The sequence below is a fragment of the Cajanus cajan genome, chromosome 5 (assembly GCF_000230855.2).
Source record: "Cajanus cajan strain Asha chromosome 5, NIPB_CcT2T_4, whole genome shotgun sequence".
Classification (NCBI taxonomy): domain Eukaryota; kingdom Viridiplantae; phylum Streptophyta; class Magnoliopsida; order Fabales; family Fabaceae; genus Cajanus; species Cajanus cajan.
Window position 1 is genome coordinate 6,000,178 of NC_138521.1, and position 21,195 is coordinate 6,021,372.

The following is a 21,195-nucleotide window of genomic DNA, read 5'->3' on the forward strand; positions in this document are numbered from 1 at the left end:
GTAACTTGAATCCATGTGAAAATTTTACGCTGAAATTTAATTAGAGATAATTTTATATGTAACTAATACAAAAGTTAGTAATTTTATCATATGATATTCTATAATTAAATGACAGTGAAAACCTTAAATTCACATATATAAAAATTAATGAATTCACATATTAAACTTTTTTTTTATCAAATATTTATTCTTTTATGCTCATAATTAATAGCTTAAGGACGCTCATCACTCATTAGTATTTAATTTTTTTAAGGAAAGCATGTTTAAGAAAGTATTGTTTCATTATGTTACTAAAATGATCAAGTACAAATTTATTTATTTTACTTCTTCACTTTTAAAATATTTTTAAAGTAAAACTCATAAATATAACGACGTTTATTTGCACTTTTAGTCTTTTAAGTATTAAATTATTTAAAAATCCTATAAATAATAATTTAATACTTTAAAAGTGACAATAAAGGTATAATAAATAAAGAACTAAGTTTATCTTGAATATTTGAAATGATAAATAAAAATACATGTTATAAAAATGTCAATCAGAACGCCAAGATAAAGAAGCCTCTTGTATGAAATATTATGAGAGTTGTAATTACTTGTTATAAACATAAACTTATTTACTTTTTATACCAATTTTGTCTCATTTTGTTTCTATCTTTATTTTTTTTCTTCTTGTTTCATTATTACCTTTCTCCTCTTATTACCACTCAAATAAACCCCCAAACTAGGGTAAATGTTGACATTTTTAATTTCCTTTTACAGTGATTTTGTAAAGCAGAGTTGCTATTTTGCACAAAAATAATTGTCATGAATTATAAAAAAAAATACACATGCAATTATTTTAATAGAGTAGCAAATAATTAATTGCATTTATCAGAAATCAAGTAACAATTAAATAAAAAGTTAGTCAATCAAAATGATTTGTAAATTTTCGTACACCCATGGTAAAATTTAGCATTTTCCTTTCTAAAAATATTCAACATTGCAACATTAAATAAATAATGTGAGTGTTAATCATTAGAAACCAAGTTGATCGAGAAACCTTTTATACTCGTGCGCACAAGTTTAATACTATTTTTTCATCACGGTTTGGATTGTCAAAGGTAAAACATTCGTTCTACTTTTCATGAAATGCAACGCAAAACCATTTATTGAGAAGTAAAATGATGTTGGATATATGTTGCCATCATTCCCTTAAAACTACGTTAATTTCTTAGTTGAGCTCATGAGTACTTAATTTACTTATTGATGAACATGTTCCACAACATGCAGTTGTTCACACAGGTCCACATCAATCATCATCACATTTGCATGAAATATAATTAAATCAGTGTTTAGCAACAACAATTTTGGGCACATCTAGATGCACTCTTGAAGCAGGTGCTTCCACAACCACAACACTTGTTGTTTGATGAAGAACATGTACAACAAGAACAACAACAACCTTTTCCCATTTTCTTATGCACCACCCAACAGCTGCAACAGCAAGCCCATCCAAGACTGAGAGAAACATGCATCCTCGTTATAACTTTATTCAATTATGAACGATGAAACATATATATATATCAAAATGAAAGAGATTAAAGAAACCAAATATTATACTACCTGAAGTGATGGGATTTAGAGATCGTCTGCTTTCGTCTGTATCAAATTAAATGATTATTTTTATTTGATATTTGCAACAAAAATTAATTAATAATCTATAGATTAAAAGAAATGCTGGAGGTTCATACTTGGGTGTGAAGGGATCTGAAACAGAGCCTACAAAGGCATAAAGCCTGATAACAAAAATACTTCCAATTAGAATATAAAATACTTTACTCCAATACCAATATAATTTGTATTTTATATTTCAACAAAAACCATAGTGATAGTATTAGGATATAATTACACTATACACAGGAGTAATTAGGAAAGAAAGGAGGCTTACTCTTTGCAGCATCTAGAAGCAGGGTGAAGGCTTTCCAGTGATTTTAATTCCTCCTACGACCAATATTCATGAAATAGGTAAAACCTTCTAATCAAAAAATTATTTAGAACAAAATATGCTTATATTCCTTATAAATAATGGATATATTTGTTTTACGTTTTTCAATTTTTTTTTTTATTTTTTAAAATTCTTAAAATAGTTTCTTTAATCACTTAATTATATATATATATAACTAAAAACATTTAAACTTACCACTTGTAAACAAAAGTAGAAGCTCAAAAGATTAATCTTGCAATTTTCTCCACATATTTTTATTAAGAATATCAACCAAAAGTGCCACATTATTGTGTCCTCCGGAAGCAAACATACATGGTGTGCGAATTAAAGTATTTGATGAGGATATATGACATAGTGAACATCTCATGAGTAATCACTATGACTCTAGTTAAATCAAACGTTATTCCTTCACAGAAAACAAGTCATCAGCTGTTCTTTAAAACTTTAATTACAAGTTTTCTAGTTTCTACTAAGTAATGAACTTATAACTATTTTTAAAAATTAAAAAAAAAAAAAAAAAAAAAAGGAAAACCAGCTGTTGTTTCAGTTTCTCTAAATCTCGAAGAGCCATGTGACAATAAAATCTTGGATTTATTGACAGTAATAACTTAACAGTTGTCAAATCCGAGGCACACACGTGATTAGCATAAATTTTGTAAAACAAAATAGATAAATAAATAATTCTCATTAATGTGACACATTAAATTAAAGGGACATTATAATATACTATTTGATAGTACTTCTAAATCTATATATATAAGAAAAAAAATATTTAAATATTTTAGACTAAAATATAAATAAATTTAAATTAAGTCAATATTATTTAACGTTTTTAAACCCAAAATATAAGATAATAATTGGAAATATTATCTACTATAAGTGTGATTAAATATATTTTATTAAATAGTGTATATTTTATGTAAAAAATAAGTATATTTAATTAACTTTTTTAACATATTGCAACAATATTTTTTTTTTGCTTATACTACATATTGGTCGTTAGAGAATAGTAATTTGCGATAGAAATCCTTGGAATCCACCAAATTAATTACACAGATTCGGTTGAAAAACTTCTCGTTTCACGATCAAAAACAGGTGGAGTGAGTTTGTGTAGTTTTATCTTACACGAATCATATAATTTCTACGAGTAAGAAAAACGACACAAATATCTGAGTAGTTTTATCTTACATGAAATTCCATGTTTAGTCACATAGCTGGTGATTTTTTTTTTATCATCTATTAGAATAAGAATTAGAGTTTCTCTTATATAAGCTATAAAATAAAAGTTTGCACTAATTTTTTTTTATTAAAAAAACGTAAAATAGGCACTCCCGATATATATTTTTAAAAATAAAAAAGTACTTTGCTTAAACCAATCTTACTTCCTTCACAACTCTTCATGGTTTGCCTTCACACTTTCTCAAAAAAATAAAAATAAAAATAAAAATAAAAATAATAGAAAAAGTTACAAAATAATTGGTGATTTATGATAAGGAAGTGAGTGATTTAAAAACAATTACGAGAATAATAACGTCATAGAAAAATATGTATTTACAAAGCAAATAAATAAACATTATTAAAAAATTAAAATAATTTGAATAGAATGAAAAAGAAATGGTAGGAAAAGATAGGAAGAATAATTGAAGGATACCTGAAGTAAAGCAATCTCTCTCTCCAAAACCTGAATCTTAACCATTTGGTTGCGGTTGGCATGAAAATCCACAGGGCCTGGCGGTGGTGACTTGGGTCTCATTAACTGCTCCATGGAAGAGTTGTAGCCACCCCCACCCTCCTCCATCTTCAGTTTCTTTTCTACCGCAATGAACAGGGTTACAGAGCATGAGCATGAAAATGAAGAACGTGAGAAGATGGTGCAAGTTATAAACTTGAAAAATGGGGTAGCTTGCACTTGCACAGTCCAACGCATGGTGGGTTGAAAAATGGGTTAGCCACACGTGACTGTCACCGAGGAACATGAAAGAGTTTTCAGTTTTCAGTTTTCAGATTTGTTTTGCCAAAAGAGGCCTTGCAAATTCCAACAATAGCGGGACAGATGGTCAAATACTTTATTCATGTTAAAAGGGTAAAACTGTCATTTTCGGTGTACTTGCAGAGATGCTCTGCAATATCGAGGTTGTTCAGAGACAAGACCTTTCGACCAATCAAACTTCCATGCCCTGCGCAGGATACCACTTTGGCCAGACCCAATGTAACGTGCACCCAAGGATCACAACACAAGGGAGTTTGTGTAATGTGTACTCAATGTTGGACAGAAAATCTTATGAATCTTCTTTTAAGAGATTAAAATACAAGGATTTGTTTATTTCAGACAGTTAACCGTTAACAAAATTCAGTGAAAGTTTTAGTATTTAAAATATTTCATACCAACAAGATGGTATAGTTAATATATAATTTTGTTCCTTATGATCATGAATTTAATATCTAACTAATGTGTATAAAAAAAATATTTGTTAGAAGATGTTAGTTTCTTAAATAAATATCAGAATAATGAATATAAAGATACATAAAATAAAAAAAATAAATTACAATCATATTTTATGTTTTTCAAGATTACATCGATACTTTTCTATTATTTAGATTTACAATGAGATTTAAGTTAAAAAATGTTATACTGTCGTCTAATCCATAAATAATGTCAAATCAGTTAACATATTCATGTGACTTACACATGATTTTTTTAATGAATTTTTTCTTACAAAAAGCATCCCTCACCTTCTCCATTAATTTTAATGACTTTTGAAACAAATACAATTTTAAAAATGTTTACGTATTTAGATTTTCTACTAAGAAAAATTAATTGAAATTTTAAAATCAATGGTCCCAAAAGCTTAGTCAGTTGTTGGTAACCTCCACGACATAAAACTAGTTTGGTTTTATATTATATCTTTTCAACTCTTAAGAAATGTTAATGTAATTCTAGATAAGAACCAATGTATATTTAAAATATGTAAACTTGGTTCCTTTTTTATTTTAAAGAATTCATTTTTTTTTTAATTAAGAAGGACAAAACCCATGTATACTTAAAAATTTAAAGAACAAATTCAACGATATAAAAATACTCAGACTTCGACCATGCTTGCCGGATAGTATCAAGACAGAAAACACATTTTTTCCTTGTCAAGTATAGCTTCCAATTTTTATGAAATGTACTGATAGAAGAGATTCCAAACCAGGTAGCTTGTCTGATCACTCTGGCAGATCTTGATGTACAAGAATATACAACACTTTTGATAATATTATTTAGTTTCCCCATTGTTAAAACAAACAAACAAAAAATCTGCTTCAAAGGCAAAGGGGGTTTAAGAATTGTCCGGCACTCTAATTCATGTTTGTGATTGTCAAGTTTAGTAACCTTTTGCATAATATTAAAAATCTTGAAAGTAAGATAGTAATAAGAAGACATCAAACACAATAGATTGTTGGACTGCTGAAATACAAAACTCCCACGAAAGGAAAGTCATCATTATTCAATTATGTTCAGTAAGTTGTATCCATGGGTATTCATTTTTCAACTGTAAAGAGACTACCTATTGTCAATTTGATTGATCAGTACATGATGTTTGATATACAACAATGCATTTTCAGCTGAAGCCATAATTTATCCCTGTTATATACAGAGACCAATTTTTCCTTTCCTGAATTTCTTTCGTCCCATATATCAGCTGTCTGCGCGACAAAAATTATATAGCACATGGCGCAAAGAGATGTAGAAAACACGCTCGTTTTGATTTAGATCCATTACAATAAACTCAACTTAAACCAGCTAAGGCTATAAGCCCCATAGAAGTGCACACCCTGAAAGAAAGAAATATCAAATACAGGGTGACGAGACCCATTCCTAATATTCTGTTGGGATGCATGTTGTTGCGAGGTAAAACAAGAAGTGCCCATAACAGTCCTGTGATCAGAAATCCCATGGTGTAAAATAAGCTCCTGTCTTCAGGCACCACATACAAAGAGGGTTTCTTTGACCATGCCCCAATCAGCAACGAGATCCCCAAACCAACAAGTGTGTTGAACATAGGACCCGCATAACATCCAGATAAGGCAATCTGAACTCCATCTTCTCCATCCAATGCCAATGCAACATTTGACATCAAATCTCCCATTGAATTTCCCCATGCTAGTACGGTTAATCCCAAAATGGATGGATTAACTCCGAAAATTATACCAAACGCTACCAGTAGAGCCACAAGCTCATTTGCTATTATGTAGAACCACACTATGCTCATGATGAATCCTCCAAGAACCCAAGGGAGCAAAAACTGAGGCGGTGGATGATCCGACACTGTGAATCTATATGCAAGGATACCTAATGTGCATCCAACAGCAACACCCGCACAATAAGAAAGAATGACACCATGATTACTCACATTATCTTGGGTGCTCCACAGAAAGGCTAGGAGAATGGGAGCCAATGAAGCACTGGCCACAGCATAAGGCTTTGACCATAGTTCCTCAATGACCATTGGAATTGTTAACCGCCTAGGAATTGCCAGTGGAATCTCCAGCAGCAGAAAAAGTTTGGAAACGGAGAACGACATCTTGCTGTTTTCCGTGGACCCATCACTCCATCCCCAGGGGGGCCTCTCATCATCCAAATAATGGACGCTTCCCTGGTTTGAATATATAGCCACATTTGAAGACCACATCCACTGCGGCAAGGATGGAGGAAGGTGGGGAGGATCACTATCGGTGTCTTCAAGCAAAGAGCTATAGATAGAAGTATCCTCTTCAGAACCTAGAGAGAACACACTTCCCTGTACAGGAAGCAAAGGTGTGACAGCATCCAATTTCAACCTCTGTGCATGTTTCCTCAATAACTCATTGGCAGCAACAACAAATGCATAAACAATATATATGGACACAAAAGCAATGGCCGCTCCAACACCCACCTTACCAACAACCAAAATCAAAAGCAGCGAAACAAGTGTGACTAGAAAGAAAGTCACATCCCTTATAAAGCATCTTCGATCGATTCCAATCCCCTTCTCCGCAACACACAGCGAAACAGCTCCAACAACAATAGTGGTAACAAAAAGAGCACCACCCAACACACTGTTAAGACCAACTTCACCACTTTCAGCACCCACAAAGGAAGCTATACTTGCAAACACATCAGGTGCTCCATTCCCAAGTGGAAGCAGCACAACCCCAGCCACAGTTGGAGGCAGTTTCAAGAGCCTTGAGAGCTGCTCAAGAGAAGGGCAAAAATAGTCTGCAGCAGTGTTCCCCAGGAGATAAAACAAAGCAGCAAGCCACACACCCAATACTAGATAACCAAACACTCTAAAACTCTGACATGTACAATAGAAAAAGTTCAAGTAATCAAGATACCCATCAGAAGAACATTGTGGATTGACCTTCAAGAATTCACAGGAACTAGCATAACCATCATGGTGGACCAACCCAGCACATAATCCAGAACTACTCACGCCTAAATCTTCGCCACCAGCTACATTTGAAGAGTTGGGGCGGATTTCAACCATTCGACGGTGAATCACGGAAGGCGCATCTTTCAAATTCGAATTTTGGGGCGAACCATGGTTCACAAAAAACGATGATTGCCTAAGAAGAGGGTTGCGAATGATGTCTTCCCGATTGTAAAAGAAGAAAAACACGACCATGGCACACAATCCGTTGAAAAGCCCGTGAAAATTTCTGCGTCTTGCACCAAACAAAGCATTTGGCGCTTTCATTTCCAATATTAGGGTCTCAATTACCCAAACACTGGCAGGGAAAATCGTCTAGGGTTTCGGTTTCTTGAAAAGGAAACGAAACCCGAGAGCGGGGATTGAGGCAAAATTGGAAGCAGAAATTGAGGGGGAAAATCACATTCGAGTGGGAATTAAAGAATAATAGAGCTTACCCGATGAATTGAAGAAGCAGAGGAGTGAGGTTTCAGAAAGGTACGGGCTTGGGGTTTTCTGCGTTCCTTAGCAATTTGGCATGATTGGGAAACCTTGATTCATCGGTTTTTACACACGGAGATCATCATTTTATAATTTTTATTGCACTTTTTCTTTTTCACTTCATTTTATTGCACTTTTAATGTGTGCGGTTTTTTATCTTCTTAAATTTAAGTCTTCTGGTTATAATAATTATGTAATTTGTCATTTCTGATGATCACATATGGCAAAATAAAATAGGAAGACATACCAAAACAATCATCTCCTGCAATGTTGTTTAAGGAGAAGAGAGAGAGAGGAAGAAAAAAAAAATAGAGAAAAGATAAAATAAAAGTAATTACTACCATTTTAGTACTTAAACATTTGTTAACATTATTGAGTAAACCACCAAAATGCATAACAAAGAAAATTTCAAATAAGTTATTGCAAGTGTAATATGACAATTACATTACTTTAAAATTTAAAATTAATGATAAAATGTTTGAAGACCAAAAATAAAATGGTTATGTTTACAAATATAAGTAAATAAAATTGAGCATTTATTTGATTTTTTTATTTTAAAAATAAATGTGTTAGTGCATTATACTTTCACAAATCAAAATAGTTGTTTGTCTTGATACTATTATTCGTCACATTTTTTTTTTCTTCTAATTTTATATTAATGTGATTGGTAAAATAACTTTTCGTGATTTATTTTTAAAAAAATTGACTTTAGGGTTTAACATGATGATGTTATATATTTTTTAAGGATTAAAACAATCATTTACTCATTAAATAAGTTAGAGAAATATACATACTAAAGAAGTATGAGAAGCAAAAGATAAAATTGTGCGAGATACTCAATTATATGTACATGTATGTAAACATCATAATTTTTAATAATTTATTTTTTATATGAATCACGTGTTGAATCTCGGTATTGGACTTTAATATATAATTGAATAAAAATTAAGTTATACATCTTACAATGAGATTAATAAATCATATAAAGTCTCATTTTAACGATTTCAATTACTACTTGAATAACATGTAGTAATGACTTTATTAAAAGGAAAACAAAATGATAATAATATAATTTCAAATATCATTATTGTATATAACATGTTTTTTAATCACATAAACCACACATAAATTCAACATGCTTTGGTCATTAAAAGACTTCTATATTTAGTTAAACTATATAAAAGATGCTACCAACACATTTTATTTTATTTTTAATAGACGATGTTTTAAGGTAAAAAAATAATGTCACAAGAAAGAGATGTGTAAATTTCATGTTTATTTTATTAATTTTTACAAGACACCTCTTATTTAAGCATCATTGACATAAAAATTGTGAAATTTAAATATGAAAATGTCCATTTATCAAAACATGAGAGAATCTTCTCGTGTAATATGGATTAGTTGAATCTTATACAAGTTTTATATTTATTTTTTTTCTTATATTCTTCGTAGAACACTATTTATTTGATATCTATCAAGAGAGAAATAGACACAATTTGTACATTGGCTCTATTATATGTAATTTTAAATAAAAGGATACATAATTGCCAACAGATTTTTCTATAATTTTTTTAAAAATTAACATTTACTAAATTTTATTGAGACTTACGATGTACTTCCTCATTGAAGAGTATCATTCATAATTTTAATTTTGTGTTTTTTTGATAAAACTTCAATCAATAGAAAATAGTTATAATACGATACTAACCCATCATAATGCTTGATTAATGTTTTAATTAACACAACCAAATCACATACATGATGCATCCCCACCATTTGTCATCGTTATGTGTATTCATGAAGCATCCCATTTCATTGATTTGGTTGGTTCAAAGTTAATTTTGAGAATTTTAAGTCATTCTTCATTGATGCTAACCTGCCTCAGTATGTTACATTAGAACTCGTTCAACTACAACATCTCACAACTTATTCATTAATCAACTTACATCTTAACAACATGAATATCATCACATAATGTATCAACTCCCAACATATAGAGTCATCATCATACAACTCATTCATCATCTAATAGAAGAACATAGATCAAGGGTCCAACCACTAGAGCCATGACCAGGAGGTTACTAGAAGATTTGACTGCTTCAGAGCTTGGTGGGCTCAATGGGCTTGGTGGGCCCGAGGTACTTTTCACATGGGCTTTTCAATGATCACCATTTTTACTATGTTCATAAGTAGTGTAGGATTTCATATTTCTTGGTCTTGCATTTTGGACCTCTTAGAATAGGATTTTGGGCCTTAGGTCTCATAGGCCTAGATTTTGGGCTTTATGGGTCTTTGGACTTTTGGTACCCAATATGAGGCTTATTTTGTTTTTATTTATTTATTATTTCCTAATGTTTGTATTTGGTTGGCCATTGTATTTAGGCCTTTAGACTAGGAAAATGGAAGGATTACTTAAATAGGCTAATTAGGCAAAACTAGGTTTCATTTGGAAGTCATTTAAGTTGCATATTGAGTCATATGTTTTTCACCATGAGTGGCTGAACATGTGCACACTCAAATCAACCCTAAATGCTTGCCAAATTAAACTTAGATGCATCCATCCGTGCCTATATAAGTCTTTTCCTTCATTCATGTAATCATTTTTGAATACTTGAGAAATCTGAAATTTGCATTCAGTCAGTTCTCTCCTAAAAGTCCCTCGGAACCTTGCTTAGCCTTAGGAATTCCTAGAACTTCTAGGTGGATCCGTGAGCAATCCTTTGCTCTCTTAGGCTAGAGTGCTTCCATCTTGATTTGGTTCAAGCAAAATCTGGTCTTCTACTTCTCTTCTTTCTCCGAAATTTCATTTCAAGGACAAGATCTTGTGAGGAACAAAGCAAGGGAGGTTCATCACTCCATCTCACCTACTTAGTTCCATCATTCAACTATTAAAACAACTTAAAAAAAACTTTCATCATGAAACTCGTGCTCAACGCCATTCACAGGACGTCCAACACCATTGAGGTGGGGAACTTCTTGTCTCGCCTATGCCCAATGCTAAACTACCTACGCCTAACATGGTTATGTGTAGAGGTTCTCACACAATTCACACCTAGTGTGATTGCAACCTAAGACGAGTCTCTCTCCTCACGTTTGACACTACCAATCCTACACCTAGCGTGAGTAGGATAGGGACCCCTCTTTGGAGTCGCGTCTGATGTCTTGAAGGCACATCGATCTGACACAATATTAGTTTTTGCACTAATGTAGAAACTGATTTCATTAAATCCATTTGAAATCCAGCAAATCCCAACAACATGCATTGTACCAAACAACATTTATACAACATGTACAACAAGATTTCATCATCAAAAAACAATATGCAACCATAGATCGATTTGCAAGAATCACTAAATCCTCATGAAACACCATCAATAACCAAAGACTCAACAAATAATCATTTCCTCTTCACTCATAATTAATTCAACAACTATATGAAGTTGAATAAGCACAAATCATCACACCATCCATAAAAACACAAGCTTCCCTTACCTCTTGGAACACCAAAACAGCAAGAGGAAAAGAAAAGTAGAATGATCTCGTGCATCTCCAAAATCCAACCCTAACTTCACAAGACTTGATCCTTCAACTTAGCAACTCCTATCAACTTCAAGAATGAATGGAAATGTTTATAAGACAAAGAAGAAGAGGGAGGAGGTTTGCTCAAGTTCAAAGAACTTCTCACTAGTCTATTTCTATAAAATTTTGAAACTTGAGTTATGAGGCTCAAAACTTAAGAAAATACTTTTATACCTTTCCGAACTGACTCGACTTATCTTTATTTTAGTTGTGCAAAGACTAATTTATTCTCAAAGTCCTCTAACCCAAATTTCTCAACAATGACAAACATTTAAACAAAAAAACCTTATAATTAATAAAATAATCATAAAATTAATAGTGTTACAATAATATAAAAATTAATTAACTAAATATGTTGATTGGATTATATTTTATATATTATTAAGTTCTTGATTGAATAACATTTCAATCTAATTAAATCACCTTATCAAAGTTTTAAATCAAATGAAATAAAATTGTAAGTATAAGTGAAATTTAATTTAGACTATTTAATTAAGATATGAGATTCGAGTTTTGTGAATGAAAAAAAATTATGATTAATCAATAAAACAAAGTTGATAAATATTTTACATTGATAAAATGATATATATATATATATATATATATATATATATATATATATAACAATAGATAAAGAGAATACATGGGTTTGGTTTCCACTATTTTTAAGATATTTATATCCTTTTTTAATTGCATACGCTTTTACTTAATTGTATGATTGTTTTGGGCATAAATGGAAAATAAAAATGTGATATTCAAAAAATTACACCCCTCTCGCTAGAATCTCTTTTTTGTTGAAATCATTTCTCTCACATTTTAAAAATGTAACCGCACATTTTAACTGCACAATCTCTTTTGTTTTTTTCTTCATGTACCCACCAAAATACAACAGAACCAATGATAACGAATCGAAGTTCAACACTAGCCCGTAAAAGGACATTATTAGATTAAGAAGTTGTATACGCAGAGGAACCAAATTAACACTTTTTGGCCCTATAAAAGTTACTTTTCTTTCTTCTCTCAATCTTCTGTTGTTATTTTAATTAGAATTTGAAGTACTGTCGACATTTTCTGTTTTTGTTGTGTTTGTGTCTGATTTTTTTATTTTTGCATTTTTGGCTTCATATGTCCCATTTGATCTTAAATTTAATGGGTTTTGCTTAAGATTTTGCATGACTTTAGATTTTGACAAAATTTTTTATAATTTTCATAGTGATTTTTATTATTAATGGTGGTTTTTCTTACTTAATTGTGATTTCCAATTGTTATATTTATGAACTATTCCTATATATGTCATGAGGTTTTTTTATCAATGGTGGTTTGTTTTTATCAATGGTGGTTTTTTTTTATCAATGGTAGATGGTTAGTTTTTATGCTCATATTGATCTCTCAAGGTAACCGGAAGAATATTTGTCAGGAGGTGAAACAAAACGTGAAACCAACAATTAAGATAACAAATGCACCACTTTTACCACGTTACTGTTTTCAATTTTGGTTCCACTTTTTAAAATCATTTTACCCCAACTCAACCTTCTCTTACTTACTTTGTTTCTTCAACGGTACAAATTTGGAATTTCATTAAATTTGTAACTGCTTTATTCAAAAAAATTAGAAATCATCATACTGTGCAAATGATATATAACTGTACAAATGATTTTTACTCTCCCACTTTCCATCTCTCTTACAACCGCAAACATTCTAATGTGTTTTCAAAATCGCATATTCATGAGAGCAAGTTCACGCTCGCCACCCGAATCCTTAACGGTCTGTATTGTCATTATTTCTTTCTATTCATTCATTCACATTCTTTGATTTTAATTTCCAAATTCATTGTTTGTGCAATTATTTGATCCACAAGCCCCGAGTTAAACCCATCACCGAGGATCCTATCTATGCCACAAATCGTTATCTTATACTCTTTGATAAAGTTTAAACTGATTTTTTTTATACTCTTTCTCTCTCATCTTCATTTTTTTCTACTACATTTTTTTCTTTTATTGGCTTTGATGACCGTCATCACTTCTCTACATTTGTTGATTTAATTTGCAATTAACAGTTTTTACGGTTACAGAAAATAAAAGTATAATATATTTAATAGTTACAATTGAAATAATTATTGGTAGGATCTTCATTTCTCTCTTTTACCAACATCGATATGATATTATTATGACACCATGGTTTTCTTTTACCCACTGCAATTACAATTCAAATAAAGAGATTATTTATTGTGTTGTTATTAAGATATCATGTTAAGAACCATTGTTGACAGGTCATTCATGTTTTCTACCATTTATTAAATATTATGGATATTTATTTCTTTACCATACATGTCTTTGCTTTCACTGATTTTAGTATTTTTTTAACTTGGATAAATTTCTTATTACTTTATTGTTCTAGATTTCTTACTACTTCTTCGTGTTTCTTTTTATTTTTGGTCTGCTAAGATTTTAAATGAAATTAATTAGGGTGATAGCATTTACATTTTCTTTTAAATGATAATTTTGTTATATACTCATGATATTGTTTCTTGATTTTTATACTGTCTATTACATATAGGTTATTTCATATCCTTTTTTTAAATTTTTTTCACCTTTCTTCTTTTAGATATGGTTTAGTTTATTGCTACTTGCTCCATATTTTCTTTTATTTTTTTCTTATTTAATTTTTCACTCTAAGTTGGTTCTTATTTGCTATTATTGAGAAACCATGGTGATGTCAATTCAGTGCACGGTTACTTTCATCTTCCATTTTTTCTTATTTTTTTCTATTTCGGTAATAGGCACACAATCAATCTCACTATCACCAATTTGTCAGGTTGTTGTGAATCATCAAGTTCTTCTGTTTGTGGTTACTGTCATCATGTTTTCTACCATTTATTTGTTTTATGAATGTTTAATCTTTATTTTAAAATCTTTTAATTGTGCAACATGTACTAATTAAACTATTTCAAAATAGAAGATATATCACGTATTAATTATTGTTGTTGCTTTTGATTTAAAATTTTCTTTCGATGTCAATATATATCACGTATTAATTTTAACACTTTCTATCAATTTTAATTTAATATTTTTTACAATTAAATTAATTACATTCATTTATGTGTTTCTCAAGTTTAATCCTTTTTTACAATGATTTTTTTGTGTATTATTTTTACAATAAATTAGTTAAAAACTACAAAAAATTATTTTATTCAAAGAATTTTTTTATATCCAAAATCAGGCGTTAGCCCTTTTAATTTATAGTATTTATGAATTTGGCTTAATTTTTGATGATGATATACAAAAATCAAATTTTAATTTATTTCTTTTTTTTATCGTCAAATTAAGATTCAAGGAGATTTTTCAATTATATAAAGAGATTAATAGAAAGAATTTGAAAATGTATTTTGATAAACAAGTAAGTAATAATATATATATATATATATATATATATATATATATTTTATTTTTTATTATGAAACTTTATTATCATGACATTTTCATAATATTACTTATATTTGACTTTAAAGAGTTATGGAATATTTGAACTAATATTCACTTTCAATAATTTGCCAAATTGACAACAAGGTTAAATTTAATTTAAAAGTGACATCTTCATATTTTGTTATTACTTATTTATTTAATTTTAAATTTATTTATTGCAAATTCACCATTTAAAAGTATATTCTATTGGATGAAGTTCTATAGTAATAGTGAATAAAACTCAACTTTGGAAAATAGTGAAGAAAGATTTGTTGTCTCAAAAATTAGAAAGGTAATCTAATAATATAGTCATAAAAATATCTTATAATTATATAAAAATATAGTTATAACATTTCCTCATTTAGATCAATTCTAACTCATATTTTTTAATAATATTAGGACACTTGAAAATTCAAGATCAACTAATATTTGTCTATTTACAATTTTTATGCAAAACAAAATATCTCCATTTTTTAGGTAGTGGTTATTTTTTTTTTCATATACTATAAAAAATTACATAAAATGCTAATATGACATATTGATACATGACATTGTATTATTTATTTTTGTAGTTTTTTAAAGTTAAAAAAATTATGGATGATGTATTCTATAAAGAATTGAAATTTATTCTTGAAAGGTAAAAGACAATTCAATATAATTATTTATTAATTCTAATATATGTTTTCTGTCATGTTAATGTTAACTAGAAATAATAACAAAACAATATTTATTTTTTTTCATAAATTGTAGGGAAGCTAAAAATCATTCTAAAGTTGAATCATTATTTAGTCTTACTATTAGGAAAATTTTATAATTACAAAACATTAGGTTGTATGTAAAGTACACACATACACACACATATATATATTACTTTAATCCATGCTTACAAATATAATTATGTAGAGCATTAATTTTTTTATCTAAATTTTAACAGTTGTTATATAGAAAATAAATATAAACTAAAACTAAATTAAAACTATTTAAAAGAAAACAACTGATTAAACATATTTTAAATATTAACATTTAAAAAAATTGTTAAATGTTACAATATAATTAATATGCATTTCATCAATGAATAATAATAATAATAATAAATCATATAAAAAGTGTAAAATTATTTACATATTCATTTCAAAGATGAATTTTTTGAAATTTTAAAATAAAATACATATATGTCAATAAATGAATTTATTTTAAAGATGAATTATTTTAAATTTTAAGATAAAATAGTATATATAAACTAGCTACATAACCACCATGTAAAGGACTAATTCAATTTTTCTCGGTCTCAAACTAGTTCAGGGTCAACTCCAACCTGGCCCAGAAGAAGAATCAAAAAATTAAACATTAGGCTTAGCCCAAGTTCCCAACCTTATCCTTACTCTCTGGTTTCATATGTTTTGGGCCGAAAGTATCAACTATCATTATTGGTTGGATGATATCAGATTTCAAGCCTGCCATTTTTATGAGATTATTATTTTGAAAACAATTTTATTTTAAAAAAAAATCGTTAGTTTTTTGTTTTCATCGTATAACTTTTCTTATTCATATTCCATATTTCTCTAAACAAACAAACTTAACAATATTATCACGTGAGAATTATTAACAACGCTGTTAAGATATAATTATGATAAAGCATGTTATATATAAAATCCAAACGATGAATTTGAGATGAAATATTTAAAATAAAATTAGAAACCAAAACAATAATTTTTCATCTGATTATGGATGCTGTTTTCATTAGCTGCTTCTGTAAGGAGAAAGAAGAAAAGAAAAAAAAGAAGAAGAAGACGGTTTTAGAAGTGTATTTATATAAAATATTGACATGTCATGAGACCACATAATCTTTTGAAGTTAATTTCTTAATGGTGCACGGTTAATAGTAAAGGGATCTCTATATATTTTACCAAATTGATTGGTGTAAGTAGAAGACACAAGAAATTAAATTAAGATTGTGACATTACACGTTAGTACAAATATAATTCACAAGTTATTATCGTTTTCTTAATCCTGTAGTCTCAAGTCTCATTTGAAGTCAATAGAGTGGTTTGTTTTTCATCTAAGGACTTGTCTAGAATCCTACAAGAGACAAAGTCAAAATTGGCTACCTGCAATTTCTGGTAAATTTTCTTGTAGACTCTACGGCTTAACCGCAGGCCTAATTCTGGTTAGAACATATTCGTTGACAACCTACAATCACGGGAAACATTATTATGATGACCTAATTTTGCAACTTAATAATTGCCCACTTGGTTTGAACAACAAGTCTGACATATGACAAAGAAATGAATGCTTCATGAGGCCATTTTTTAATTCTAATCAGCCCATTAAATTAATCTCTTGAGCTAATTATCGCTAATCAGTGTGCATAGAGCAATGTGAAGGACCCTTTTATCTTATTCAAGAATTAGATAAACTACTTTCCCGGAAAGGAAGGGAAAAAATAATGTGCACAATTGATGGGAGCGTTTGGACGCTTGTTGGGGGTGGTTTAGGCGTTATTTTTGTGCAAGAGGAGAAACTACCAACCCTTTTCAAAGAATAAGACAGTCATTTTTTTATATATTATATTAACTATCATCCTAGCTGGCGATAACATCCACTCAAATATTTCCCAAGTACACCAATATTGACAAGAGTAACACAACCATTGGTCTCACTTGTCAACTCTCACTGCAACGTAAGACAACCAAGTTGCATGTGAAAGTGGAGAGACTAGAGTACATAGATCGATTGCTATAAAATTGTCCCAACTTAATTTGTAATCTTGGAATTCGAGTTATGAGTTTACAACTCTATTAAATATTTGAAAGGAACGTTATGTCATCATAGTGATTTATAAGATTTTTTTTTAATATGAGATATATGTAATTTATACAAATAAAGAGAGTGGATTGACTAATTATTTTGCTTCTCATTTTTTCCAAAACTAGAAAAGTTAAAAATGTATGGTTCTTGATACAAGAAAAAATGCTGACAACAATTTCACTTTACCTTGTTTTTGTTTATTAGAATGAAGCTTCTCTACAAGTATATTTTTTTCTAGCAAAATTAACACTTTTTATGTTGTTGAATGAAACTCAGATAACGTCCAAGTCCAAGTTTCTACAAAGTGCCAGATGTGTTGGAACCTTCAAACAGCTAGAGGTGACTGGTTTCTACTTGAGATGTGTAGTTTTATTTTGCATGACCAAGTTTAGCTCAGGACACACAAATAGTAATGATATGTTCAGTGAAAATTAAGTCATTTGGAGCTAAGTGGGGGCTGCCGCTGATCATCATAGAAACAAACCAAGTTCCACCTGACACGTCAGTCCTTGTGTTCCAGAATGTTCTATCATGCAGAATCACAGAACAGCAATTCTCTCTGGCAATTGTTTTGTTTGTAGCGAGACAAAAACTTGGTGCTTTTTTCTTTAACACTCATAAACAATTTCATATATAGTAAGATTGAATAGTTTAAATATATGTTTCAGTTACATCGAATAGTTTAAAGTTAATTTTACTAAAATCCTAGTGCATATTGTCATCACACTCGTGTGGCACCAGAAAGATCTAAATTCTAAACGAGCACACTTAAGAAAATCACAAATGGATGAGACCATCCAACCACTTTGCATTCCTAAGGCATAATCATTCCCTGTGGCCCTTGGTCCCTCTTTGTACAATAGTAGCCACCCATCTACTTTTGTTTCCATGTCACGGTTGTATTTACAGCTTGTTACCATTTATATAGGGAAAAGGGTATATTCAATGCTGATGTGCCATAAAGAGAATAAAAGCTAAAAGAAATTTTGTTTAAGTTTGTCATACATGAGAAGGGAGAACAATAGACTTCGTCAATGAAATGAATGTATTAATACTTTGTATACACCCGTGATTTGCTCCTTCTGTATTTTAAGAACATGATATATGTCATTGCATGAGTGAATATTTTATGGAAAACTCAGCACACAGAATTACTGCTTCAGGTTTCTAAGCACTATAGAGATATTCATGACTGTTTCAACTTCCAACCACCTATGGTTTTTTCTGTGTCTTGTCTTGTGTAATTGACTCAATTAAAATGAATGTTAGAAGCTTCATTTGTGCATTGCACTAAAAGTAGACCAGCCAATTTTATATCTCACCAATGATTAGTTTTTTAAGCCAGTTTTGAGAACTCAATTATTGGTGTATTTATTTTTCTTTTCACTTAAAAAATAACCGTAACTGATTTCAGCCCAGTTTAATCAATTTGAGTACAGACAAGATTAGTTGAACTACATTATCACATTTTTTTGAGATTTTTTAGGATTCCACAACAGGGCCAACATTGTCCTATTTTCTCTTCATCTGCACCAACCAATTGTGAAATATTTGTCTTCAATTATGAACATAATTTTTTTATTTCAAACGATTAAATGGAATAGAAAACAAGGTAGCTGGTATCAGTGAAGCAAAATTCTTGACCAAATTATGTTCAAATTTCTAACAAACAGATTGAAAGTTCTGTACTGGACAAAACTACAATTGAACATCTAATTTTTCAGCTTATATTTTTCTGTCCTTATTTCTGCTTCCTCCTTCCATGTCATCCTAACCCTTCATGAACCAGAGAGGGTAGAGAAGCAGCTCTCAGACCTTGTGAGAACAGAACCATGAATTTCTGTGTTAGTCATAGTTGGACTACTTGGTGTGGACCTTACTCTAGGGGAATCCAAAGTCCTTCTTAGAATCTGTCTCATGGCTGATATCAAGTGCACTGTTGGATTTGGTGGAGGCCCTGATGCCTTGAACTTTTTGCAGAAGTTCATATGCTTGGCCATTGCTTCTTCTGTGCTAACAAGCCTCTCAGACCTTACAATTTCATCCTTAACAGCCTCAGCACACAACCCACAAACCCATTTTCCATAGTACCTCTCCCTGATTCTTTCTATATAGGCTGGGGTGCACTCTTCTGTTAGCCCACAACAGTCACACACGGCAAATTCAACTTCACTTTGTGCAACTAGTATGCTAGCTGCTGATTGAGTTTCTGGTGCCGATATCACCATAGGGTCAATGATCATCGGTGCAGACATTGCAAACCACCCTGTGAACAAGAAACAATGAACACCAAACATGTTAATATCATTCTGCTGGTAATTGACATAACAAAGAAAGACAATTTTTTTTTTTCAAGAATAGGCATATGCTTCAACAGACACACATAAGGTTTTTCACAAGATCAATGAACCTATTGGTTCATTTATTCAACAAATAATGAAGTGTTTCAGCCAATGAAGAAAAAAAAAAATTCAACCAAATCAATTGAACAAAAAGACGTGATGAAATTATATAAGCAAACAAATTGAAGATGAAAAATGATGAGGATTACCAGCAGAAGCAGATCACAATGAATCAAATCAATTGTTTATCTTTTTCTCTACTTCTGCTAGCTGGGTATTCTTCTCTTCTTCTTCTTATCTCTCTTTCTCCCACTCTCCTTCCTCAATTTTTTCTTCTTCAGGCATGAATATCTCAGACATGAAAACCATTTCAAAGAAACTTAAAACAGAACACCTTTTGCTTCCTTGAACCTCCTTCAAAGAATTAAACAAAGTTATACTTTTTTTGGGGGGGCGAGAGAAAAAAAAGGAAACTTTGAAGAAACCCAAATCTTATGCGAGCAAAGAAAGGGATTTTATTGGGCTTCTGTAGGGGATCTGCACTGCTAAGTATATATGAATAGTGGGGAAGTTGGAGGAGAGAGAAAGAGAAAGGCACTTTGTAGAGAGAGAAAGAACATCAATGATTGAAGCTTTAAGGAGGTGAACTATGGTATAATCCACGTCGACAAAATTTATATTGAATGTGTGAATGTTTGGCCATTGATGATTGGATTGCCAGCTAAGCATTGTGATGTCGTGACTCTCTTCTTAGCCAATATCTGTTGGTCTTCCAAAACAATTATTCACACGTTTATATAAATATTACAAGACCCATTCATTTTAAACATTAAAAAATCCTTTAATTCTATTTCTTTTTTAGTTAATCTTTGAATTTTACTCTTTATTAAAGACTTCAATATTATTATGGCTTATGTCAATGTAAATTTATTTACGCTATTAATTAATTATAAATCATATTTGATATAATTTTCTACTTGTTTAGTAGTTATTATGAAAATTAATAAATTTATTATATGTAATTAGATGACAGTGTATAATTTTTTTTTTTTGCATTATTAAACCATATTTTATTTTTCTAAATAATT

The 21,195-nt window shown here is 30.4% G+C and overlaps 3 protein-coding genes across 4 annotated transcripts; all 3 read right to left on the reverse strand.

Annotated features, from left to right (window-relative positions):
- Positions 1-1,059: 1,059 nt before the first annotated feature.
- Positions 1,060-4,441, reverse strand: LOC109812592 (uncharacterized). Of its 2 annotated transcripts, XM_020376586.3 has the most exons (5): positions 3,636-4,431; positions 1,928-1,980; positions 1,731-1,775; positions 1,603-1,638; positions 1,085-1,497 (listed from the first exon to the last, which is right to left on the reverse strand). In XM_020376586.3, the coding sequence occupies exons 1-5, from the start codon at positions 3,909-3,911 to the stop codon at positions 1,332-1,334; spliced, it is 576 nt and encodes a 191-aa protein (XP_020232175.1). In that variant the 5' UTR covers positions 3,912-4,431; the 3' UTR covers positions 1,085-1,331. The 2 variants fall into 2 exon arrangements, with proteins under 2 accessions (XP_082930945.1, XP_020232175.1); XM_083074819.1 differs by lacking the exons at positions 1,603-1,638; positions 1,731-1,775 and having other exon boundaries at positions 1,060-1,497; positions 3,636-4,441.
- Positions 4,442-5,438: 997 nt separating this feature from the next.
- On the reverse strand, positions 5,439-8,023 carry LOC109812588 (cation/calcium exchanger 4). The gene has a single exon (XM_020376580.3). It carries the CDS (start codon positions 7,702-7,704, stop codon positions 5,755-5,757), a length of 1,950 nt encoding a protein of 649 aa, XP_020232169.1. The 5' UTR covers positions 7,705-8,023; the 3' UTR covers positions 5,439-5,754.
- An 11,362-nt stretch (positions 8,024-19,385) lies between these two features.
- LOC109812593 (DUF1677 family protein (DUF1677)) lies at positions 19,386-20,759 on the reverse strand. The gene is made up of 2 exons (XM_020376587.3): positions 20,317-20,759; positions 19,386-20,031 (listed from the first exon to the last, which is right to left on the reverse strand). The coding sequence occupies exon 2, from the start codon at positions 20,018-20,020 to the stop codon at positions 19,544-19,546; it is 477 nt and encodes a 158-aa protein (XP_020232176.2). The 5' UTR covers positions 20,021-20,031; positions 20,317-20,759; the 3' UTR covers positions 19,386-19,543.
- Between the last annotated feature and the right edge of the window lie 436 nt (positions 20,760-21,195).

Coding starts and splice junctions, on each gene's coding strand:
- LOC109812592 (XM_020376586.3), bottom strand. CDS start 3,911: ATGCGTTGGACTGTGCAAGTGCAAGCTACCCCATTTTTCAAGTTTATA. Junction 1,639..1,730: donor TCAGATCCCTTCACACCCAA/GTATGAACCTCC, acceptor AATTTGATACAG/ACGAAAGCAGACGATCTCTA. Junction 1,498..1,602: donor TCTAAATCCCATCACTTCAG/GTAGTATAATAT, acceptor TGTTTCTCTCAG/TCTTGGATGGGCTTGCTGTT.
- LOC109812588 (XM_020376580.3), bottom strand. CDS start 7,704: ATGAAAGCGCCAAATGCTTTGTTTGGTGCAAGACGCAGAAATTTTCAC.
- LOC109812593 (XM_020376587.3), bottom strand. CDS start 20,020: ATGTCTGCACCGATGATCATTGACCCTATGGTGATATCGGCACCAGAA.